The sequence below is a fragment of the Pteronotus mesoamericanus genome, unplaced genomic scaffold (genome assembly GCF_021234165.1).
Source record: "Pteronotus mesoamericanus isolate MK-2021 breed Mesoamerican mustached bat unplaced genomic scaffold, CSHL_Meso_final contig_78, whole genome shotgun sequence".
NCBI classification, from domain to species: Eukaryota; Metazoa; Chordata; class Mammalia; order Chiroptera; family Mormoopidae; genus Pteronotus; species Pteronotus mesoamericanus.
This window is the reverse complement of record NW_026555258.1, coordinates 21,012,391-21,037,958: the sequence shown is the minus strand read 5'-3', so window position 1 is coordinate 21,037,958 and position 25,568 is coordinate 21,012,391. Positions and strand designations below refer to the sequence as shown.

Below are 25,568 nucleotides of genomic sequence, written 5' to 3'. Positions count from 1 at the left end.
GTCTTGTGACTTGTTTCGGTCAACAGAATGTGGCAGAAGTAACATTGTGAATTCTAGAGCCCAGGCCTTGAGATCTTGTTCGCACCTATTGGAACACCCCCTTCGCCCTGTAGGGGGGCCTGGGTCATCAGAGAAGCTGGATGGAGAAAGACCCTGTAACAGCCAGTACCGGGGCCCCAGACTACACATGACAGCATCTCGGACCATCTTAGACCCTCTAGTCCCAGGTGAGCAGCAGATAACTGTAGCCAGAGAAGTGAGCCCAGGAGAGGCCACTAGGAGAAGCATGAAATGTAAAATTAGGGGAAAATACTAAAAATACAATGGAGATAAAACAGACCTCTCTCTATTACCAACTTCCAGAAAACAACAGAGTGAAACCCAGAGCATTCTGAGAGGAAAAGATGTGACAAAGAATCATACAAGTAAACAATTACTTTATTTATATGAGACTGAAAGATTTATACTGAGGGTTATAAGACATAGAAATTAAGTGATCTGTGTATGCCTTCAGAAAAGCGTAGACAGATAAAAATTACTGGAAGACTGAATCAAGACATAAAGCAAAATTTTAAAAATCAAGAATGTGGAAGTCATGGTAGAAAAGCTTCAGTGGTACAAATGAAACTACAAAAAAAGTTGTTTAAATAATTATAAGTATGGCTTAAAACTTGATACAGATGTTAATAATAATCCTTAAAAGGGAAGCTACATGACGAAAATGATAATTTGGATCAAAGTCACAAATTATTACCAATAAAATGTAGGACATATGGGAAAAGTTATATATAAGTATGTTAAATTCCTTATACAATGAAAATAAATATTCTTTAATTCTCATTATCAGTAATTATATAAAATATATTCAAATATATTTTTAAAAATTAAAGGGGAAAAATAGAGGTCAAATAAAAATCTTCCAATTTTATCCATGAGACTTTGAGCAATGTATCCCCACTCTAGTGATTTCTTAAAATTATATATAAATACATGTACTTTTTATTGTATGCACATATGTATGTGTATGCATTATATAATAGCCAAGTGCTGGAAACAGCCTAAGTGTCCATCGGGTAAAGGAGCGGATCCAAAAACTGTGGTACATTTACACAATGGTATACTATGTAGCAGAAAGAAAGAAGGAACTAGTACCCTTCACAACAGCATGGATAGAACTGGAGAGCATTGTGCTCAGTGAAATTAGCCAGGCAATGAAAGACAAATACCATATGATCTCACTTACAAGTGGAACCTAATCAACAAAACAAACAAGCGAGCAAAATAGAACCAGAGACATTGAAATAAAAAACAAACTGACAGTGACCAGAGGAGAGGGGGAGAGGGGTAATGGCAGGAAGAGGGTGAAGGGTCATCAAGGAACATGTATAATGGCCCAGGGACAAAGACAATGTGGGATGCACAACTGAATGTGGGAGGTAGGGGTGGGTAGGGTGGGCGAGAGTACCGGGGGGCAGGGAAATGGAGACAACTGTAATAGAACAACAATTTAAAAAAGAACATATGGTAACAGAATCATCAAAAGAGTGAGATAAACCTAAAATTAACACTGATTTAAAATAAATTTGATTGCATTTATTAATAACAAACAACTATTTTCTTTCCCCAAAATAAGAATAACTTTTAGTGGAAACAGAATGATTTAATTTGCTCTCACTGTTTTTGAAAATGTTGGTTCTATAATACAGCAATTGCAAGGCATTACCAGGCATTCATTTTCATTTCAAACTCTGTTTCATTACAACAGTAGAATAAGACCCTTCACAGACACAGAAAAACTCAAGGCTATGACATTGGCTACACCTAAAAGTCAAAACATTTATATCCTATTCTCTTCACCGATTATGTACTTGTTATTGTTAATATTTGGTAGTAAATTTCCAGTTTCCGTGATATCATTGAAATTTGGTAGTAAATTTCCAGTTTCCATGATATCCATCAATTGTTCTTAAAATAGGAATCAGTACATGTTATATTTTTACGCTTCAACAAATGGGTTTAAATTGTCTAAAACTTTTAAACAGGATAAAATTTCTATTTCAAGTTTTTTAAGTGTGTTGATATGAGAGATTATTTTTTATAGGTGTAACATTTGTATCATTTTCAGCAATGTATCAGATAGCAATGGAAATACCAGGAAACATTTCCAAACATCCGTTTTGAAAACACTCTCTGTTACCTCATAATGTGGCTTATGGTGAATTCCTGCCAGGAAAAAGGAAAGTATTAGCTAGGACTTTTGGGGGGGGTGGGGGGTGGGGGCGGGGGAGGGCTAGGAGGAGGGAATGGGACGAGGGAGGAGAAGGTTGTTATCATTGATCTCCTGTATTTGCATCAAGGATATGACTTTAACCTGCATTTTTTTTTTCAGGAATCATTTTAAGATCCTTGCCAATTCTGTGAATTAGCCTAGATAAAAGTGAATGAGGTAACCCTAAAGTCCACTTAACTTAAACTCCAGTGAGCCACGGAAAGTGAACAAAGGGTAAAAGTGTCACCGTAATTCACCCTGACATCTGGAAGTCACTCTCTTCTACTTGCTACCTATGAATAAATGGCGGGCCTGCCTTACATGTGGACCTGAGTAACATACCAGCATCAACTTACAGTAGGTATTAGTAGAGCATCATACCTTTTTAAATGTTCAAGTAAAAAAAATAATATTTTCTTCTGGGTCTCCAAGGAATGATCTTGTACAACAACAGAGGTACCTGCATCCCACTTCGGAAAATGAGGGTCTAATGCAGTAAATCAGTATGGAAGCATAATAGACAGAAGACCACAGAAATGAGACCAAACACATCAATTGTGACAATCTACATGGTCAGAATTCAAAACCAAACTCTAAGAGACACCTCTGAAACCAGAGGACTAAATTATTTTAAAAGACTAAAAATGCAAAGAAAGGAAAAGGCACACTTCTGTTTTTGCAAGCCCAAACAATGAGGAAGGAGGAGCCACAATATTATTTTCAGGCCAAAGAGAACGTGAGGCAGGGAGCATGAAGCAGAGCAGGGAATGCCCTCACACGTCCTCAAAAAGCACAGTCCACAGAGATTTCAAAAATAAATACACGTTTGTGTTTGAAATACTATGCAAAATGCATTGAAACACAGCTATTGGAGACTTGAAAATACCACTTCAACCTTGCTCATTCAGGTAGGTAAAAGACAACCCAGGATACGGAAGATGTGAATAAGAGAGTTGCCTTAATTTAGTTTATACATAGTGATTTTAAGGGGAAGAAACAGATAACATACCTTCTTTCCAAGATCTTCTGGAACATTTACAAATATAGATCATATAGTTGACTGCTAAATAAAGCCAAAATCAATTCCCCAAAGTAGGAATTATATAGGTCACTATTCTCAGAGCACAATGCAATTGAAATGTAGAAATTAATAAATTACATGGTGTCACTGGCCTTTTACTATAAATCATTCTCCCCAAACCATAAGCTTTACATCAAAACATCAGAGAAATTTACTTTGCTCTAGAAATATATAAATTTATTATGCTCTTAGAATATTTCTCTTTTCCCAACCTTCTGGAAAAAGATAATTGAAGGCTTAGACCACTTTAGGATTGAAGAAATGCACGCATATCGTAAGGAATTCTGCCAATCAAAAAAAAAGGTGCAAAGAAAAAAGTCACCCATAACCACACTGTCCAGGGGTACTTTTGATTTTACCATTCCAGGCTTTTCCTATACATCACACACTAACACACATACAAACACTCACACATGCCACCAAATGCTTTTTCTCCCCCACAAAATAGGGTCATAGTTTAAGTTTGTGATTTTCTATTTATTAACAAATCACAGGCATATTTCCATGCTAATAAATAATCGTTAACACTGTCATTTTTAAAAACTGGTTTTCCACAGTGTGTGGATGAACCAGTTATTTCACCAACCTCTTCTGAACTCTTTAGTCATTGACATATGAATAATATTCAACCACATATGCTGCTTGTATATGTTCCAGTTTGTCATTTAATGGTGGTAATTTACTGTGTTTGTTTTGTTGTTGCTTGGTTGGTTCGGGTAATTTTCTAAATTTGTATTTTTGTTGGTTTGTTTTAGTTTGGTTGTTAATTTTAATTTTTATACAGTCAGATCTATCATTTTTTTCTCTTATAATTTCTGATGTGGATGTCATTAAAAATGTCTCACACATCCTAAAATTACAGAAAGGTTTACTTATATGTTCTTTTAGTTTTAAATACTTTTTAAACTTTAATCCATTTGAAATGTATTTAGGTGCACAGCATGAGGCTGGCAGACAGCATGGCATAGCGATTAATAACATGAACCCAGACTCTAGACTATCTGGGTTCAAATTCCAGCTCTTTTCTTGACAAATTGTATGACTTTGGACAAATTCCTTAGCCTGTCTGTGTCTCAATTTCCTCATCTATAAAATAGTGATAATAATAGCATGTACTCATGGAATTCTTGTGAAAGTTAAAAATATTAATTGGTATGAAGAATGTAGAGCCAGGCTCAACACATAGCACTAGCTATCATTGTTCCAAATAACTAGCCAACTATGCCAACCCATTCACTGAATATCCTCTGCTCTCATTTAAAATTTGAAATCCCACTTGTATTATTTACTAAAATTTGGTAACTATCTGTCAGGCCCTATCCCTGTGCCAATACTTTTTAAGTTACTTTCACTTTGTAATGTGCTTTCCAATGTCATGGTGCAGATATGCCTTAATTATTCCTCTTTTTCGAAGTGTCCCTGATTCCCCTTTCTTGATATTTTTCAAGAACTTAATGATATCTTGTCAAATTTCAAAACGAATTCCATTGGAGTTTTAGCTGGGATTTGGTTTAATTTGTGGATTAATTTAGGGCTAATCAGTATCTTTATATCAAAATAATTTTAATGACAAGAAGTTTAAGTTTTCCAAAATACTTTGGGAACATTGTGAAACTTTAGACTCAAAAACAGATTTTATCTGGGCAGGTAGGCATTGCTTCCATTTAACAGACAAGTAACAAGGCTTAGAAAGGCTTGGGATCTCACAGTGGAAACAAGTGGCACAGTCAAAATTTATACCAGAATCTGTTAAGTTGTCCTCTACGTGAGTATGCCATTTAGCTTGTGACCTATGATCATTATTTTGAATAAAATATATTCAAATATAATTTTAGGAACTAATATTTTTTACCAACATGTTCACATTTTCACCCATTTCCCTAGGCTTTCCTTTTCTATTCCATGGTGTGCATTCCAAAAGCAACATGTAATCTTGGATGTCAATAAATCCTACAAGCAGTGGCAACGTTCTTTTTTCTACAGCGTGACGGTAGGCCGAGAAGTCTCATTCAATGTTGACATTTATTTCTCCTTAGCAGTGCCTCTAACCTAGCGACAATATGCAAATATACAAAAGTTTTTTTCTCATTATATAATGTATGTTTAACAGAAGAATCGCCCAGTGTTATGAGCTTTTTCACTGTTTGTTTGCTGCAAAAGCCTTTGACAGTCTAATATGTGCCAGCATTTGTATAGGAACTGCAGTAAAGAGATGAATAAGCCTCAAGAATGCCAGAATTAAATGGTTTTACATATATACATATACACCAAAATTTTAAATATATTTGGATAATATTATTATATCTCATTTCTTAGAAATATGGACAAGACAGGGGGAAGGTTTGTAGGAACGAGGAGCAGAGGACTCTAGGCCCACTGAGGCTTTCCCTGAGCATGGGATCTTACCTGGGTTTTGAAGAATAAGTAGGAATTCATCACTGATCAATGGGAGGGAGAGAAATCTAGGAAGAGAGAAAAACATAAGAATTGTGAGGTCAGAAAAGGAGGTCGTATCTGAGAAACTGCACATGACTTCCTATGCTGGTGTCTCAGAACTTCAATATATGAAGACAATCAGACCCCTGTCACCTCACCAGCCCTTCCTTTTCCTCAAGGTCACTTTTTTTTCCACACCAGCAATTACTTAATGTTTCACCTCTCTTCCGACTTCTTTCCTAATTTTCTTCTTTTATGGGCAAATAGATTCATAAACACCTTCAGCTTCTCTTTTCCTGGGATAAAAAAGGCCTGACCCATTGGTACTAGTCAGTTGATAGGTATGGTTTGTGTTGTACGGCATTGACACGCCCTTCGTGACGGTAACAGGTCCCTGTGTTTTGTTTGGGAGCCTAGCCAATTCCCAGCTCCCAGGGTTTCACCAAGCTGGATTCAGGGCCTGAGTCTTTGCATCGTCTCTGTGAGGAGGCAGCTGCTGGAAGAAGAAATCCATCCATGCTTTGGAGGGTGAACTTGGGCTCCAACCCCAGGTCTGCTATTTGTTCTGTGTGTGATTTTGGGCAATTCAGTCATCTTTCTAAGCTTCAGTTTCATCACCTAGAAAAGGGGATGCTTTTGGATTTGCATATTTGGGTCTCTATGAGGAACGAGAATAAAAATGTACATAAAAAGTACGGATAAACTCAACTTTTTGTGAACGTCTTAAGGCCTAAGAAAAATGAGGTCCTAGGAATGAAAAAATTAGATGACCTCCAGCTCACTAACATTTGCCAATCTCTGAATGGACTTGACTTTACCCATTGATAAATCAGTTTATGAAATTCATCTGCAGCACACACCACATGGTAGAAATCAAAATTCCTGGGCAGCAAACTGTATCCATGATGATTCTATAATTAGAAACAACAGGTTTAGGAAGCAGAGACCGAGCACCTAATAATCGCTAAAAAATAAACAAATAAATAAATAAATAAAATAAGAAAACCTTCCAGGAATCTACCACCCTAGGTCATCCTATGGTCTAGGCTAAATCTCAAAAGACAAGAGTAGAGGCTTGAGGATATTTCATTGCAAGAGCTTGTATTCTGTCTATGCTGATGAGAGTCATTTATGACTTAGTAGCGCTTCTGTATCTGTTTCCTTTTCTGCTTCCTTTTGCCTCTCTTATCTATCAGTGAGGCCAATATCTAAGGCTTCATTCCCAGACTCATTTTGGTAAGATACGCACTTTCATGCTTCTAGTCTCATGCACTGAAGGTCCTAGCCAGAGCAATAAGGCAAGAAAAAGAAGTAAAAGTTCTATAGATTAGGGAAAAGAAGTCAAATTATCTTTTATTCACAGAGGACATGGTTTTTCATATAGAACATATATAAAAACCTACCAAAAAAACCCCAAACCAACTATTAGAAAGAAGAAGTGAACATATTGAGGTCATAGGATATAAGGTTGATATATAAAAATCAATTTTTTTATATACCAAATAACGAGCAATTAGAAAAAAAACTTTAGAAAGAATGCCAGTTATAATAGTATCAAAAACATAAAATAATTAGAGGTAAATTTATTTTTTAAAAAAGAACTTTCTGGGCAAGATGGATGTGATATATTTCAATTAAATGGTGATTGCACTGGCCTTTACATTTGTCAAAATTCTTTAAGCTCTATACTTAAAAGTGTGCATTTTATTCTGTGAATTTTGCCTTGAAAAGGAAAAAAAGGTTTCCAGATTTTTAAAAAAGATATCTCCAAATACAATGTTAAATGAAAAAGCTAGATACATAGGACTCCATTTATATGTAATACCCAGAATAGATAATTCTGTAGAGACAAAACAGACTGATGGTTGTCAGGGTCTGGGAGGACAAGAAAGTGGGGAGAGGCTCACTTTGGAGTCATGGAAACGATTGGAAATCAGATAGAGGTGGTGGTTGTACAATACTACGAATGTACTAAACACCACTGAGTTTGTCCAATTTAAAACAGTTAATTCTGCATTATGTCAATTTCACTTCAATAAATGCTTTAAAAACAAATGAACATAAAAATGGATGTGTAATTAAAAAGTCGACATGAGTATGCTTGAGACCCAGAGTCAGTCAAATGCCACCTCTGCTCCTCGGCTCTTTTAACTACAGCTTTGCGGCACTGGCTGTGTGCTTGGCTCTGCCCTGGATGCTCTGCATGCCTTTACTCAATCAACATTTTACAGATGAGGAAACTGAGGCTTAGAGAGGTTGAATAACTCATTGAAATTCATACAACATTCCATCTGTATAACAACAAAGCTCAGTTCTGTATCTCCCATCTCTTGAAGTACTAGCTTTTCTAGTGGTCAGATCAGTAGACACCCTGGACCCCTTCGAGGCTAGAGAATGAGTGGGCCTCTGAGACCCACCAAAGGCGGGAACTCTGAGGGAGCCTTGTAAAGACAAACCATGATGGACTGGACCCTGAAAACCCCTCGCCTCATATCAAGTATTTCCAGCCACCCTGGGCTACAGACTCTATAGTTGTGAAATTCCAAGTATCTATCCTTTCCAGAAATTAGAGCAAAGAGGAAATTCTTCAAGTGTTTTCCCTGCAATTACATGTGGAAATGAAAACTCTATACTAAATAACGAACGAACGAATAAACCTACTTCACTCCTTTGAATTCCCTTTTATTTTACAGTGAGTGACTTGTCTGCAAGCTTCCACTTAAGTTCCTTCTTCCCAAGCTTGTGCAGTTTTCCAGTCTGCAGCCTATTCATTATTCCTTGCAAAGTCATAATAACAGGTTAAATCCAAGCTCTTGCAGGGTTGGTGCCAAGACGAGACTTGTTTTTTTTAAAATCATATCTAAATTACTTCATGAAATAACGTTCCTATCAGCCTCCAAGCTGCTGTCAAGGCTGGGGCCAAAAGCTGTGCTAAGAAGAACAGAGCAAACTGAGCCAGGGATCTCCAGGGAAACAGTGGAGTAGAAACCAGCTCTGGGGAGAGCCCTCAGTAGACATCGTCTTATTTCACATTTTCCTCCAAATCGTGTAGGTGTTACCCTTACAAAGTATATTTCCTCATCAGGCTCTGATTCTACAGGGTTAGAAGGCCCCAAACCACATACCCCTGGCTCATCTAAACTTCTATTGTGAGGAAAATGAAATATGAGAGAAACATCTCAGGTTTCTTAGACTAAGTAACCTGACCCTTAATATAAAATTTTGTCATTCATTTATTTAGCAAACATTCTCTGAATGCCTGCTGAGTTACAGGCACTCAATATAAACATGTACATGAAAAAAAATTAGCCCCTGCTCTTCAGAAAATCACCCTCTGACAGGAGGGGTGACCATAAAAACACACTACAGTACAAAGTGATAGGAGGTATTATTGTCCAAGGTGATTAGTGATGTTTGGGGGTCAGTGGTATATTGTCCTTTTTATTTCCATTTGTTTATTCATCCTTCATTCATTCAACAAACCTTTACCAAGGAACCACAGTATGCAATATGTTATTCATTGCTCTGGGGTCCACAAAAGTGAATTGTATAAAATTATGTGCACAAAAAGCCTTTATTGACTTATTAGACAATATATATCCTAGATATTTTCTGCTGTTCCTCCAGATCTGTCATCTACCTTTTTCACTCTGCTCTGTGACCCACAAAGCTCATCTTTAATGAACTTCAGTGTTGATGAATTTTCCTCCAAAATATGTTTCCTATAAGCAGACCACTATACCATTGGAATTCTATGGTAAATGTTCTTTCTAGCCAAGGGAAACTATATATATTTTTCAATTTTAATATTTTCTTCAATATGTCCACAGGGTCTTTTCCATATGCATCACAATAAAGACATTTTTTTAATTTATCAGTTTTTTCCTCCTGTGTTAAATTTTACAAACTATACTTTCTGCCACTATAATTGGTTATTGTTAAGGTTATTTTACCAAGTCCAGTTTTAAAAAAAAAACAACTCCGATTAAATGTTGCAGATAAAAGCCTCATTAAGGTAATTCAATATTTTGTCAATTTTTAATCAATAATGTTTAAATATGTATACATATATATTTGTTGTTATCAATATGTGGACTCTCCCTCTGCAATATTAGTTATGATTTTATTACCTAAAAATAAATACTTTTTAAAGCTGTTCAATTTCAGAAGAACTTTTCATTTGACATTGGGCAATGTCAAAATGATGAGGTCAAAATATTTTACTTTACATTGTTCAGCTTCTTGGATCTGTATGTGTCTCTAAAAGCACTTAGCACAGCACAATGAGATTCATGTCTGCCTCTCCCAGGAAAGTGTGAGTTCCTGGAGGGTAGAAATGAAATATTACTCTCCTCCGGGAAGCCACCGCCTTGCCCGGCCTGCCCCAGATGGCGTTGAGTAATTGCAGGTTGATTGTAGAGTCATAAAATTTTTGGTTTTCTTTGTACACTGTTCCATGTGTATGGCTTTCCATATGTGTCATCTAAAGAAGGACCCCAGCATCTGCCAATGTTCTCAGGTGCCAGGAATCCTGAGGTAGGGCCCTGGGATGTACTTACTTTGAGTAACTCAGTTCCTATTCTTATCAGGATTTGGGCTCACTTATCTACACCCTTTCCCAAACCCTGATTACATCTAGCCTTTCACGCCAGGACATCTGGTCTCTGATCTATTGCTCCTAGTTTAGATACCAGCCAACCAGGATCTACAACAAGAGCTGAGAGCAAATAGGTGTAAGAGAAAAAGGTAGGAAGGAGCCAAAGAGGAAGACAGAGAAGAAATGCTGTGTCAGGGTGTGTGTACTCATTAGCCTACCTATTGAAAGCTCCATGGAGGCAGCAGCTTCCTTTATTTCATTCACTATTGTGGACTCAACTCCTAGAACACTCCCTGGCACGTAGGAGGTGCTTAATAAACATTTTCAATGAATGGGAGATCCAATAAAAGACACTAAATTTTCCTGAGAACCCACTATTTGATAGGTTCTATGCCAATGACTTTCACTCATAATCTCACCTTAAATATTCCTTAAGTATCACCTCTTTTACAGAGAACACTAATCCCTTACTACTGTATACAAGCCATTAGTAACTCACAGATTAGGCATCATGGAGTAAAAGATTGGTCAGAGTGAAAAGGAATTTAGAGATGATCTAACCCAACCTTCTTATTTTAGTGATGGATTTAAAAAAATAAAACAAAAAAAGAAAACCCTTGGATAGCTGAAGTGATTTTGCCAAGGCCCCACAAAGATCATGGCTGGAGGCTGGACCCGAACTCAGATCTCCCACTTTAGCCGGGGACGTCTCTGCTCTGCCTGGGTACCTCTTGCTGTTCCTATCACTGTCACATGTAGAGAAGACTGGAAACCACCAGCCGTACAGTTGTTTAACCCCACAGAGAGCTAATTCTAAGTGTTCCTTAAATCACATTCCACAGTCACCCACCACGCCACCTTCCAACCCCAATCTGTCCCTGAACTTTGTTTGTCTGCCCAGGGTGGCCTCGCATGCAGCTCTCGGCCGTTTACGCCCCAGCTCTGTACATGGCCCTGAAAACTACAGAACTTATATACTTGGCAGAGAAACATCTACCAAAGAACGGGAAGTGTTCTGTTTCATGTTTTAACTTGACTTTATTGTTCACCAAATATATTTTTCCTTCCATGAAGTATCACTGAGCATTTTATGACAAGATCTAACATTTAAACCTGTAATATAAAAATTTCTCTTTGTCCCTGTATTCTGACAGTTTGTCAAATAAGGCTAATGTAGATTGCTAAAAGCATGACTACATTATTAGATAATTCCTCGGGTGAGCTCTTTGCATCCATGCATGTTGCAGACGACAGAAATCAACAAGAGGAATGGGGATCAGGAAGCAAAGGAAGGGGAAATGCAAATAGGAGCCTGTGCTTCCCACGGGCCCCAGCTCTTGCTGCCTGGAGGGCTGCAGTCCGGACTCCTGAGGCCAGCGTCACACACCGCCCACCTCGTGTCCTCGCCACTCCCCTGCTCTGCATCTCAAGCCAGCACTTCCCTACTGCCCTCACTTATGTGCTTCTGTATTGGTCTAATAAAGTGAGACTATTTGCCATTCAGAATGTGCAGTTTGATTCTACATATAATACATAGCATGAGCAAGGTGTTTTACCAAGCAAACGTGATGTTAAGTAGAAGCAGGAGACATTGGTCAATAGCAAATTCACACCTACATCCTCTTCTGGGTGGGCTGTTGTTGCAAGAGTCTCCTGGTCAGTTTTCCCACTTGGTTCCTATCTCCAAAGCATAATCTCAGAGTGATCTTTCTAGAATATAAATCTCATCTCATGTCACTTCCCTGCTTACAACCCTTGAATATTACTTTAAAACCTACAGAATGAAGCACCAGTCCATCAACAAGGTAGATAGACAGGTGCTTGAAAATCTGGCCCCAACCTACCAGCCTGATATGCTCCACCTCACACCACATTATCTCTACTCCAACGTTTGCCAACTTATTTTTCAACAAGGCAGTCTGTTACTTTGCAAGGATTACTGTTGTGCCTTTTCTCTGTCTCATGATCTTATGTAATTAGGTAGCATGTGAGGGAAACTTTTGAGCAGCCTGGGAGTGGCCAAAAGTTTTACCTTGGAGTTGGGTTCTGCACTTGGTTAGATAAAAATCACAGGACTCATCCCAGCTGAGGGTCATAGAGATGAAAATTTGCTCCCAAAAATTCATTACTCCCAACTAACCATGAGAATATCATTACACAAAGCAAAATGAGGTACTCCTCAAAACCATCAAGGCTCTCAAAACAAGGAAAGTCTGAGAAACTGTCACAGACCAGAGAAGGCTATGGGGAAGTGACAATTAAATGTAGCCTAGGGCCCTGGCTGGTGTGGCTCAGTGGATTGAGTGCTGGCTTGCGAACCAAAGGGTTGCTGGTTCGATTCCCAGGCAGGGCACATGCCTGGGTTGCAGGCCAGGACCCCAGTAGGGGGAACGAGAGGCAACCACACATTGATGTTTCTCTCCCTCTTTCTCCTTCCCTTCCCCTCTCTCTAAAAATGAATAAAATCTTTTCAAAAAAATAAAAAGAGAACATAAGCTTCTGGAAAAGCCCGAGGATATTAGGGAAAAGCTAGTGAAATCCAGATAAAGTATGGAGTTTAGATACTTGTAATATAGTCATTAATGGTTAATAGTAACGTACCAGTGTTAGTTTCTTAGTTGTGACAAATAAACATAGTGATGTAAGATGTTAACAATCGGGGAAACTGCACAAGGAGTATATAGAAACTCTGTACCATCTTGGCAACTTTTCTGTAAATCTAAAACCATTTCAAAATTTTGTAAAATAAATAAATTCAAAAACAAATTCCCACAAGCCTTGCTGAAATTGGCTCAGTGATAAAATCAACTTCTAGGACACAGCTTTGCAAGAAAGATAAACATTAATGGGCTAGTAAAAAAAAAAAAAAAAATCCCAAGTTCAAATCCATCCTGGGACCTCACCAGTTGAGTCACCTTAAAAGTCTATGAGCCTTCATTTTCTCACATATAAAACAGGTTTAGCAATACTTGTCCTACCTACCTATTTAAAAAAAAAAAAAAGCGGGGCGGGGGGAGACAAAGAATTATATGTCGCATGCCAAATCAGTGTCAGGAAGACAGCTTTCATATCTATATCATTTTTAATCCTCACAACCATAGCAGACACTATAAAGCCCATTTTATGAACTAAGGAGGCTCAAAGAGGCTAAGTAACTTTCCGAAGGCTCTATTATTAGGAAGTGTTAAAGTCAGATTTTGAACCTAGGTTCTACACCCTTAAGTTTCTCCCTGCTGCCCATCCTTCCTCCAGGCTGCCTCCCATGAGATATAAACACAAAGGCTTTGTAAACTGCCACCCAAACTCTACACTCCTATGTGATCAATGCTTCCATCACGAACGTCTGAGAGCCCAACTGAGTGTCTGAGAACAAATGTCAGAAAGGTTCTCTAGTATCTGCTAGTATCTAGTTCTGCTAGTATCCAATAAAGAGCTCTCCAGTGGGGAAGGGGTACTCGAGCAAACTCCTGAGGCACCATGCGCCTGCCTGCACATCACCTGCGAGCTCTCATGTTCTTTTTCTAGGTTTTGGGGGACTGCCCTGGGGAATGCTCAGCCCGCCTTTGGCAGCTTCCCAGGCTCCTCCCCTCTGCCGCAGAATGCTTTATCTCAGGGGCATCCAGGGCAGGAGCCTGAAATGCACATTGGTAATACAATGCGATACAGTGCATTGAATTCAAATTGCCACTTCTGCCAAATGGAATTTAATTAAGCGCAAAAGTGGGTTCCTACAATGAAATGCACATGTGTTCTTTAAAGTGGTGCGTGCCTTTGGGTATTTGAAAAATACCCTAAGTACATGTTATTACAGGAATCTTGTTATCAGCCAGAATGAAGGTTTTAGATCCTAGGTATATGTTTTGAAATATGTAAGCATCTTGGAACTTCAGTGTAATTTGTCAGTTTCTCTGCATGAGATAAACTGCATTTTGTGCCCAGGCCAAGACATAACCTTCCCTCTCACTAATCAAGATACAATGGATTTTTCTAGTTTAAAGTTTCAGCTTTGCTTGCAAATCCAGGCCATGCTCTCCAAAGATCTAGGGAACTAAGAGAGTTGCTATTACTATTTTTGCTCTTTTTAAGGACACTAACTGCCTTTCAACACAACCATTTATTACCATGCATTCATTAAAAAATCATAAATGCCTAATCCAGAGGGCTACTAAAGATCATCCTACTCAAGCCCTTCCTTTTATAAATGAGGAAACTGAGGCCCAGAAGGGTGACTAACCCAGGACAGCATAGTGGGTCAGAGAGCCCATATATAACTCAAGCTCTGGGCTGGTGGCACACAGCTCAAAAAGATAAAATATTTGGGACTAGGGGACCTATTATCAGATTATTAGCTATATGTCCAAGTCTCTTTTCAAAGTCATTCATCCAATGAAGAGTGAATAACATGAATCTAACCAAGGAGAAACATCAGACATAACCCAAATGATGAACATTTTAATTGAACAAGACAGAAGAAATTGTATTCTCCAAAAATATTAGTATCATAAAGACAAAGAAAGCCTGAAGGACTCCTACTGATGAAAGGGGATTAAAGAGATATGACAACTAAATGCATGACTAGATGTGACTATACTAGAGAAGGAAATGGTATAATGACATTATTGGGTTATTTGATCATTGAAATATAGACCATAAATTGGATAAAATTGTCTCACTGTTAAACTTATTGCGGTTGATGACTGCACTGTACTGTGCTCATAGAAGAGAATATCCTTATTCCTAGGAAATGGATAGTGAAGTATTTAAGGATAAATGAACATGACATATAACTTATTCTCAATGTGGTGAGAAAAGAATAGTATAGATAGATAGACAAATAGATAAAACAAACTGGGCAAAATGTTAGCCACAGATAAACCTGGGTATAGTCTGTAAGAGTGTGCTTTGTTCTATTTTTGTAAGTTTGAAATTATTCCAAATAAAAGTTAAAAATAAATTAAGCCAAGCAAATGATTACACCAGCACCACAAAATTATAACCGCTCTCTGTTCAAGAGCAAAGGAAGGCATTTTAAGAACATCTCCAAAAATACACAGTCATGCATATTTACTACAAAACCAAAATCTCAGTAAATGAAGAAACGAGCAGGGTCACCTCAGAAGGCCTCCTGACTTGGTGTTTCTGCCCCGACGCGGGGCTGGCACTGCCACTTCTGGGACCACTGCCGTGCGCCCATTTTGTTATGATCTTTCATAGTGGAAAAAAAGCCTTTCTATCATTCTAAAAACTGCAATGAGAAAGTTGATAGCTACTGAGTACAGCAAAATCATTAACCCACATGCTCTCTCTCTGAGAAAACAAAAAGCTAAAGGTTACATTTCTGGCTATGAACAGAAAATGGTCACATCAGGCCATGATGAGGGTCCTGGTTCTAACGAGGAAAGACAATAATCATTTCCCTCGTGACTTGAACAATCAATCATCTTCATGACTCGGTTTTATTTACATACCCACTATTTACGCTGGCCCAGAATAGCAATGTGTGCCCACCCCAGTGGAAAGCAAGACCTCTTCCCTGAATGTGCCGTCCGATTCTAGGCAGCGCCTGTCAGTTGTCTGCTCCATGAGCCTAATCCGGCACGAACCGCGTGGCATGGGTATTCCCTGAGGATAAAAACAAATCCTGGCCACCACTCCATTTCCTTGGGTACTAAGAGAAGGTTTTCGGACATTTTCTGTTAACAACAGGGTAGGCTTTACTAAGGAATTCACAGATAAATTTATACCAGTAGGTCTTGCCCAGTATGTTTGGAGATCTTGGCCTATGCTCTGTTCTGGAGAAGGAACTAAGCCCAAAGGCGGATCCTGACCTCAGGAAGCTTTTAATGCACTGGGATGGCAAAGAGCACACAAGGCAACCACACAGCCAGCCACACAGGCCGTGTACCCAAGAGCCCAAAGACAGAGCTGCTCAGCGCGGTAACCCTGACACAGCAAGCACTTACACAACATTTGTACCACAGTGATTAGCCACCTATGATGAGCAACCCAATGTGCCATGCTCTCTGGTGCCTTCCGGCCATTGTACCTCCTGTTCCTTCTGCCTAGAACATTTTCTCCCACAGCAACCCTCACCACCCAGTACCCATCTTCCTACCTCCAGTCCGCCTCCCTTTCTTTGGTTAACTCCAACAGCTTCGAGTTTGGATGTTATCACCCCTGAAAAGTTTTCCCTGACCCTTCCCTTTTGGCCTGGCTTAGAGGTCCTTCCTGTGTTCTCCCACTTGGCCATGCATCGGCCCATTATATCCCTTATATTGTATAGCAAGATGCTCACAAGGGAGCCTCTAGCAGGGGTGTCCAACCTTTTGGCATCCCTGGGCCATGCTGGAAGAAGAAGAGCTGTCTTGCACCACACATTTAATGTTAAATACACAAATACAAACACTAATGAAAACTAATGAGGAAAAAAAAAGGTTTTAAGTAAATACACGATTTTGTTTTGGGCCCCATTCATAGCCGTCCTGGGCCACATGTGGCCCATGGGTCGCAGCTTGGACACCCCTGCCACACTGCATAGGTTCAAATCCTGGGTCTACCGCTGGATTTGAAGCTTAAGTCAAGTCAGCCAAGTACATAATTTCTCTGTGTCTCCTATGGCTTACTATCTCATTTAAGCTCAAGCCAATTGTCTGTGTGGGTGCCACCCTCACTTCACAGGTAAGGGAGCTGAGGCTCAGATAACACACCTGGGGAGTAGAGATTCGTAAAGCTAAGTCTCAAGGATATGAAAGACATCAGTTTTAAGCACCATCCCAAACTTCCTCAATCAAGTGGTACTAAAAGTTCTGCTACTCCCAGGGAGACGTCCATGCAGGAGCTGGAGTCTGCCTTTCTGGGAGAGGGCAAGCAGAAATGTCAGTTGTTGGGAACTGACACCCCACCCCTGGAACTGTCTTCTAGGAAGGGAACCTCAGGTGACAATTCTAAGAAACTGTTTGAGAAACACTAGTTAATTTTAATATCACATTTAGTCAAACAGTGTCTGTGTTTTTCATTTCTATTTTCTTATATTTTATTTAATCTTTACTGTATTTTTCCCCATTATCTTTTAGTCCCCTTCTATCCCACCCCTTCCACCCCCAGAAATCACCACAACGTTGTCCATGAGTCCTTTTTCTTTTTTGGTCAATCCCTCCACCCCCTAACCTCATCCCCGACACTAGCTGTCATCCTGCTCTCCATCTATGAGTCTGTCCCCATTTTCCTTGTTAGTTCAGTTTGTTCCTTAGATTCCATATATGAGTGAAATCATATGGTACTTGTCTTTCTCTGTTATATTCATTTTCATTAGGAGTAGGAGAGAGATAATGAATTATGTTGACAGTGGGTACTGATCACTCCTTCCCACAGGAGCTTGGAATATGCTCCCCATTTCCCAGAGCACAGAGATGATAAGAGTTACATAGAAATCCACAGGAAAGTTATTCACAGTTGAAAAAGGAGGCTTAACACCATAGGTTTTAGAGTTAGACAGAGCTCAGCCAGCCACTGATCGCTGTGTGACCCTGGGAGAGAGAATTTAGAATCCAAGTTTCCTCTAACCAGAGTTAAGCTAAGTATTACAAGTCAATGGGCATGTCAGCCAGATAATCAAAGACAGGGGAAGAGGAAGTGCAAGGACGAGGAGGTGCGGTGTGTAAAGACAGCTTGTCCTGTCCATCTGGAAGCACCTCTAAGTGGTGCTGGAAGTACCCCACTTCTATATATGTTAGGATGCCTCCACTTCTACTTCACAGTTGACCCTGAATCCTTCACTAATAAACATGTTGCTGTAATCTCAGCTGTTTGTTTAGATTTCAAGTGCTAAATTTTTATTTTGAGGTCAAACTATCCTTTAACAATAAATAGTTTCAAGTTGCTTTAATTCATGCAGCAACTTAAAGGAAATAGCCAATATAGTGTTACAAGTTTCTCTAGCGCAACACTAGAGTCCTTTTAGAAGACGTCCTGCCATCAATAATAGATCTCCGGGGATCTGTATTTTAGTCACATTCATTTTCTATAGTTTTAGAATCATGGTTACTGCTGAAAGAAGGAAAGGGAAGGCAAGTGCCTTTGTTGGCTTGATGTGTAATCCCATTTTCTGAAAGCTGGCTCGTGAAAGAGACTCCAGGAGGGGAAGGATTTAAGATGAGGCTGCTGGGATGGAGTCACAGGTGGACTTGGACCCATAGGAGGGCAGTGCCGGGCAGGAAGTTCTGGAGATACAGCAGAAGGCCCTGGCAGGCAGAATCCAGGCCTTGAGTCCCTGCTTGACGGTGAGGCATTGGCCAGGCTCCTAGATATGATGGGAACCTCCGGGAAGCCAGTATATTCCATTGAACCTGCGTTAGTGCTTTTAGCATAAGTGTCACTTAATATTCCTGAGCAGTTGGGTGGGACGGGGCAGTTTGAGAAGTACTGGGTCTATCCACCTTCCAATACCATCAACTATAAATGAGAAAAACTGCATGAGTGATAAAATATTTTATTTCTATGCAATTGCCCCTATTTGGCACCAAAAAATTACAGATGTACAATAGTCATAAACATGGAAACATTTTTATTATTATTTTTAATTGTGATGTAGAAACATTTTTTGGTATGTAAGATATTTTAAGTTATTACATAACTGGCCAGCATTTCAGGTGATGATAGCACCATTTTTTCTTTGTAAACCTGTTTATTGATTTTAAAGAGAGAGAAGGGGTGGGGGGAGAGAGAGACATCGATTGGTTGACGCCTGTAGGTGCCCCGACCTGGGATTGAACCCACAACCTTTTGGTGCATGGGACGATGCTCCAACCAGCTAAGCCACGCAGCTGGGGCTGGAACCACTCTTTTTCTATCATCAAACAAATACATAAGATCTTGCTCAAATTTACCATCAGTTTTCTACATAGAGTTGTCCTGTAAGAAGTCCTTCCATAATTGATGCCTATGGTTTGATGTACCAGTGAAATGACTGCTGACTTGGGCTCAGAGTTAAAATGAGCTCTCCCCTCGGTCCGCAGTGAGTCAGTCTGGACTGGGACTGCTTGGTGCTACAAGCTGCCACACTAGGACCAGGACCTCTCCCGGAGAAGGTCGAAATGCCACTTGCCCTCGATTTTGAGTCAGAGCTCCCCAGACATAGCTTTATATCTAACAACAATATAGTCATTTCATAGGACACATTTAGAGGAGGGAAAACCCCAAAATTCATTGTATTCCTACAGATCCTTTTAGGTTAATAAAGTTTGTTTATAACTTTTGTCCTCTTCGCTATGAATTGTTTGGACAGAGCAACGGTCCTTATTGATACAGCAAACTTGAATTTGAAAACTGTTTACATTTTTATTATAAAAGCAATAACAATGTGAAAGGAATTTTTAAAGAAAAACCTCATTTCTAATCCCAACACTCCATCAAAAAAATTATTTTTACTGTATCTCCTTTTCCTATCTTTAGTTTACATAATTGCAATCATAGAACACATAAATTTTCATGATCTGGTATTTCACTTCAATTTCAATTGCAAATATTTTCCATGTTGAGACACATAATTTGTATTTCTTATTTCATTTTTTTGGTACAAAATCTACAATTTTTCTGGCTGCAGAATTCATCAAATACTGTAACTTACATAGTCAATCCTCTAGTAATCTACCCACTTGATTTGTTTCCAATTCTGTCTTATTTTTACAAAAAAAAAAAAAAAGCTACAGTAAGTAATATGTAAGTATAGTTTTTCCTTCAAATAAGTGCCCAGAATCAAGATTTGTTAGATAAAGGTAAGACCATTTTTGGCCTTTGACCCAAACCATTTATTGGCTCTGGGTGAACCTCTGGTGAAGCGCGTTGCCCTTTCTCCTCTCCCAGCTCTGGGACAGGACCCCTCAGAGCTCCTGAGGTCCTCTTGCCTTTTCCCGCCCCCCGCCCCACCCACTACCCCTGCACTCCCAGACCCAGCTCTGGCAAATGAAGGATGCAGACCGGCATTGGGAGATTTGGCTAAGCAAATCCCAGTCAACTTCACACTTCATCACTTTATCTCTGCCCTCCCTTCTTTCTAAAGAAATGCCGTATCTTATAATGAATGGGGTGTTGATGAACCTCGGTTGTCTGGGTGCACTTTTGAAAATTCATAACTATGGCAACCTAGCAAGTTTTCTAAACTATGGATGTAAACCCATGGGGCTGATGCTACTTCATAGTATTGAACAGGGTTTGGTAAGGAGCAAAGATAAAATATGGGAAAATGTTTTTCTACATAGCAAAGAAACATGCAAAAAGTATAATCACTACAAAGCATCCCTAAATTTACCTTTACATGTGATGTATAATGAGGAATACATATATTTGGTCTTTGTCTCCATTGTCTGGCATAGAGCTCCTAAAACACTAGGAATTTCCTGAGTGATAGGAGTCTCTTTTGTAACAAGCCCCTGTAACCAATACCTGAGTTTATGCTAATGAGGTGACACTTTAGGGACCCCTTGATATCTTTAGGATGGAGAATGGCCACCAGAAAGACCAAGCCATGATTAGAGGGCTGAAAGTTTCAGTTCCAGAAGGGGAAGGGGGTCTGGAGACTGAGTTCAATCACCAATGGCCAATGATTTAAACAAATGTGCTCACATAGGAAAACTCCCATAACCTCCGCTCAAAGACAGGTTCAGAGAGCTTCGGGGCTGGAGAACACGGGGAGATGCTGGAGGGTGGTGTGCCTGCAGAGGGCCTGGAATATCTGCACCCCTTCCCACATTCCTTGCTATATACATCTCTTCAGTATAGCAGTTCCTGAGTTTTATCCTTTAGAATGATTTAGTAATAGCAAATATTATAAAAAGCTTTCCTGAGTTCTGTGAGTCATTCTAGCCGATTATCAACCCTCAGTGAAGGTTGAGGGAACCCTCAAATTTATAGTTGGCCATGCAGAAATGTGGGTAGCCCGGACACCCCATTTTCATCCAGTGTCGGAAGTGGAGGCAGTCTTGTGGGAATGAGCCCTTTCACCTGTGCGGTCTGACACTAACTCCAGGGAGATAAGGTCAGAGTTGAACTGAATTGTTGGACATCCAGTTAGCATCTGGAAAACTGCAGAATTTGTGTTGGAAAAGACACCACACATTTGGTGTTGGTGGCAAAAAACATCTCAACATGAATAATTGGGTGATCTTGTTAAAAAGCAGGTTCTGATTCAGAAGTAAGTCCTTCTCACTGTGTGGTCTGTGGCTCGGCAGCATCAGCATCATGTGGAAGTTTGTTAGGAATGCAGAATCTCAGACCCCATCCTAGACCTACTCAGCTGGAATCTGCATTTTAACCAGAGCCCAAGGTGAGTCATATGCAAAGTAAAGTTTGGGAAGAACTGGTCTGGGCCTCAGTTTTCTTGTTCTAAAATGTTTTGTAGCGGGCATGCAGTACACACTTAGTGAATGGAAGCCACTATAGACATTGCTCCAGTTTCAGAGTTCAGATTTAAAAGAGTATTCCTTATACATAATTGAACAAAGAGTAACTGCTGATGGGCGTGAGGTTGTGGGCAGGTGCTGGATGGGCTGTACACTTCGTCCTCTGAGCAGGCCCTGCAGACTCAGCACCGGGGGGAGGCTCTCTGCAGAGGAAGCTGCTTGTCTTACGAGGAAAGGGCTGTCCAGGAGTCCTATTGGGCTGAACATAAAGAATGCCCTTCTGGACACTGTGAGGTGAAATTAAGCTGCAGCAGTCATGCCTGAGACATCAGCTCATATCCTGAGTCCCCAGGAAGACGAAGCTGGTTAGAGATGGCCTGAGCCTCATGCCCATCCCCCCACACCGGGCCCTACACCAAGATGCTGGCCAGTGAAAGGCACATTCTCTCCATCTAACCTCTCTCAGCCGCTTCAAGACTTCCAGAAGCAACTGTCACACAATGACCTCTCTTTATTTTTATTACAATAATTTTTGGAGGAAAATTCTTTCCCAGAGTTGAAGTTAGAAAATAAATGGCACAGCCAACTATAATCTAAGGCTTTAGAACTCCAGTCCTAGCAACCTAACCTCCTGTATACACGCCTGGGCCATGAGACCCGCATCAGCAGGCTCGGTCATACACAGGGTCCAGGACCCATCCTGATTTGAAGAGGGATTTAAACAGCCACAGCTGAAAAATAGGAAACATCAAATATCCTCTGTCTTCTCCAAGCCTCAACATTGGAACCAATATAATGTTAGAGTCAGACAACTATGGTTTTACATGTTGGCTTTTGCCCATTCTTATTGTTTGTCCCATGGAAAGTTACTTCACCTTTTTACAACTTAGTTTATCTCACCTAATAAAACAAAGACAATAGCTATCTCATAGGATTGTTGCAAGATTTAATGAGAAGACATAATTACAGTAGCTAACACAGGGTGTAAACTGAGCCGGACTGTGGTACACAGCTCTTGACGTGAATTCATTCATTCGCTCATTTGATGCATATTTATTGAATGCCTGCTTTGTATTGGACACTGCTTTCTGGGGTCTGGAATAATAACAGTTAATATTATTGAATGCTTACTATGTGCCAGGCACATTTCTAAGCAAACATTCTCTCTTTTTTTTCCGGCTTTATTAAGGTCTAATTTGTATACAAAAAAAAAACTATACAATATTAATGTATACAATTTGGTGAGTTTGGAAATACGTACATACTCACATTACCACCACCACAAACCAGGCAGTAAACATGTTCATCACCTCCTAATGTTTCCTTGTGTCCCTCTGTTGTATAAATAAGTTAATTGTATACAGTTTGTTCACATTTCTAAGCAGATTAAACCTTCACGGCACTCCTATGATTCTCTTTAATCCTCACAATAATCCAATGAAGTTGAATACATTATTTCCCCAATCTTAAAAGTCGGGGAAATGAGTCATAAGGGCTAAATCGGTTGCTCAAAGTCACACTGCTAGTAAGTGGGGGACTCCACAGATCATACTCTGTGAATCATACTATTTGGATATACTGTGGGATGTATGAAATCTCCAATATTCCAGCATTATTGAGCCATACAAATGGTAGCTTTTTCGGGAGATTTTGGAGACCTTAAACTTAAGCAGCCTGCAATAAAAGGGTATTTGTGTGCTCTTTTGTTTCTGTTTTGCTTTGCTTTGCTGTGTTTATTAGAACTGCCCTTCCGCCATATTTCCTAGACCCAACATTGACTTTGTGCTTCGGGTCTGGTATCAGGCCTCTGCCATGCTCCACGTCCCTGCGTTGGGCCCCGGGGATGGGTTTCTACCTTACGCTATCCCATAAGGCCTCTTGACTTGGAACTTCAAAAGTTAGCATCTCATGAACTTTGTATTAATACTAACACCATAATAATACATATATAAAGAACTACTATGTAGTGAGTGCTTACTCTGTAGCAGGTTCTAGTTTAAGACTTTTACATGCATTTATCCATTTAATCCTCACAACAATCCTATCAGGTAAATGCTATTATTTTTACCTCTTCACAAATAAAGTAATACAGGAAAGTTAGATGATTTGGCCACATTTGCTCCCTTCAGGTAGAACTCCCTTGGCCAGATGCATTTCCGGACATCACTTTCTCCTATATTATCATCCTTCATCACTCTTACTATCTACCTATCTGAACCTCTATATCCACAGGCTTGGATCCTCTGCTCCTGGATCCTCTTTCCATTTTTTGCCTTTTTCTTTCCTAGCCACTGTGGGTGTCTTTGAGAATCACTCCCAACTCTGCCTAACTCCACTTGGCCAGTTCAGGGCACAGTCTAGAGCCCCAATCAAATCAGACCCTGGGCAGTTACCGAAAGTCGCCAGGTTTTATCCTGAGTAACTCTTCAGGACTTAGGGTCTTTGTAGCTTTTACAGATTAATGCTAAAATGTAAAATGTTCTGAAGTCTTCAGGAAATATAAGAGGTCTACTATTAAAAGAAGACTCAACAGCCTAGATATACAATATATTTCTGGGGGGAAAAGGAAAAAAAAGTTTTTATAACTCTTTTATCCATCCTTCGATTGAAAAGAAATCTACTCCACCCCAGGCCCAAAATGAAGTGCTGGGAACACTGATATAAATAATAAACACAATGGCTGTCCTTTAGGAATTCCCTGTCTAGTGCGGAGAGGCAGATTTGGGAACAAAGCATTTCTACCTACTGTGATAGGTGTTAAGTGCTTTAATAGAACAGGGCATGAAGTACCTGGACGCCTACGAGAGAAAGTAAATCACTTTGTGGGATACCGGGGAGGTTTCTCCAGAAGCTAAGCCTTGAAGATGAGAAGGGCTATCTATCTACTGACAAGGAAGGTAAGAGAGAAGAGCATTTAGGCATTGGAGAAGGATGGTCCGGGTAGAGGAAACAGCATGAGCAAGGATGGAAAGGTGTATACAAACTGGTAATGTAGGTGAGGCAGCAGGTCTAGAACCTGCAGTTCAGAACGGAAGAGCTGGAGAAGCCAGCAGGAGCCACATTGTGGCGGGCTCTGTGTGGCGGGCTCTGTGTCGCGGGCTGAGGAGCTTTGGGATGAGGGAGAGAGAGTCTTTTTCAAATGGGGCAGTTAAACCCCCAGAGCTGCGTTTGGGTACAACCATGGGAGCGGCATGAAAGGTGAACAAGAGGGAGGGACTTTGAAAGTCATTGGAATAGTTCAATCAGCATTTGCTGTGATAAAAGCCAGAACTGTGGTCTGGCTGTGAGAAGGCGGGGAAGGAACAAAAACACCTTTAGGGGATATAATCCACCACTGTCAGTGCCCCCTGGGTAGAGCTTGAGTGAAGGGAAGAATTTGGGGAAACTTTTTTTATGCCTGTGAGTGCCTCTCTATTTAAATGGAGAGAATCTGATTAGTCAGTCACTGGAATCAAAAATCTCTCAGATTAGCCCCAGAGCATCCATTTAATTGAGTCATAGGACAGGCCTCAATTTATCTAAGAAGGGCGAGTCATGATTTTCTCATAAAATCCCAGACCTAAGTACAGGTTAGAAAGGACCTCGAGGTTATATTTTTTTCTAATCCTTATATTAGTTATCTCTTGCTGCATAACCAATTACCCCAACACTTCGTAGCTTAAAACAATAAATATTTATTATCTCATAGTTTCTGTGGGTCAGGGGTTCAGGAGCAGCTCATCTGGGTGGTTCTAGCTCAGAAGGTTGCAGTCAAGATTTCAACCATGCGGCAGCCATCCAAATCTTGAC

General features: G+C 39.9%; 1 protein-coding gene across 1 annotated transcript in view; it reads left to right on the top strand.

The window, feature by feature from the left end:
- The window catches only part of LOC129079117 (integrin beta-1-binding protein 1-like), a 120,194-nt gene that overhangs the window by 2,821 nt on the left and 91,805 nt on the right, over positions 1-25,568 (top strand). Inside the window, 1 exon segment of the mRNA XM_054584083.1 lies at positions 114-227. Coding sequence (XP_054440058.1) covers positions 114-227 — 114 coding nt within the window.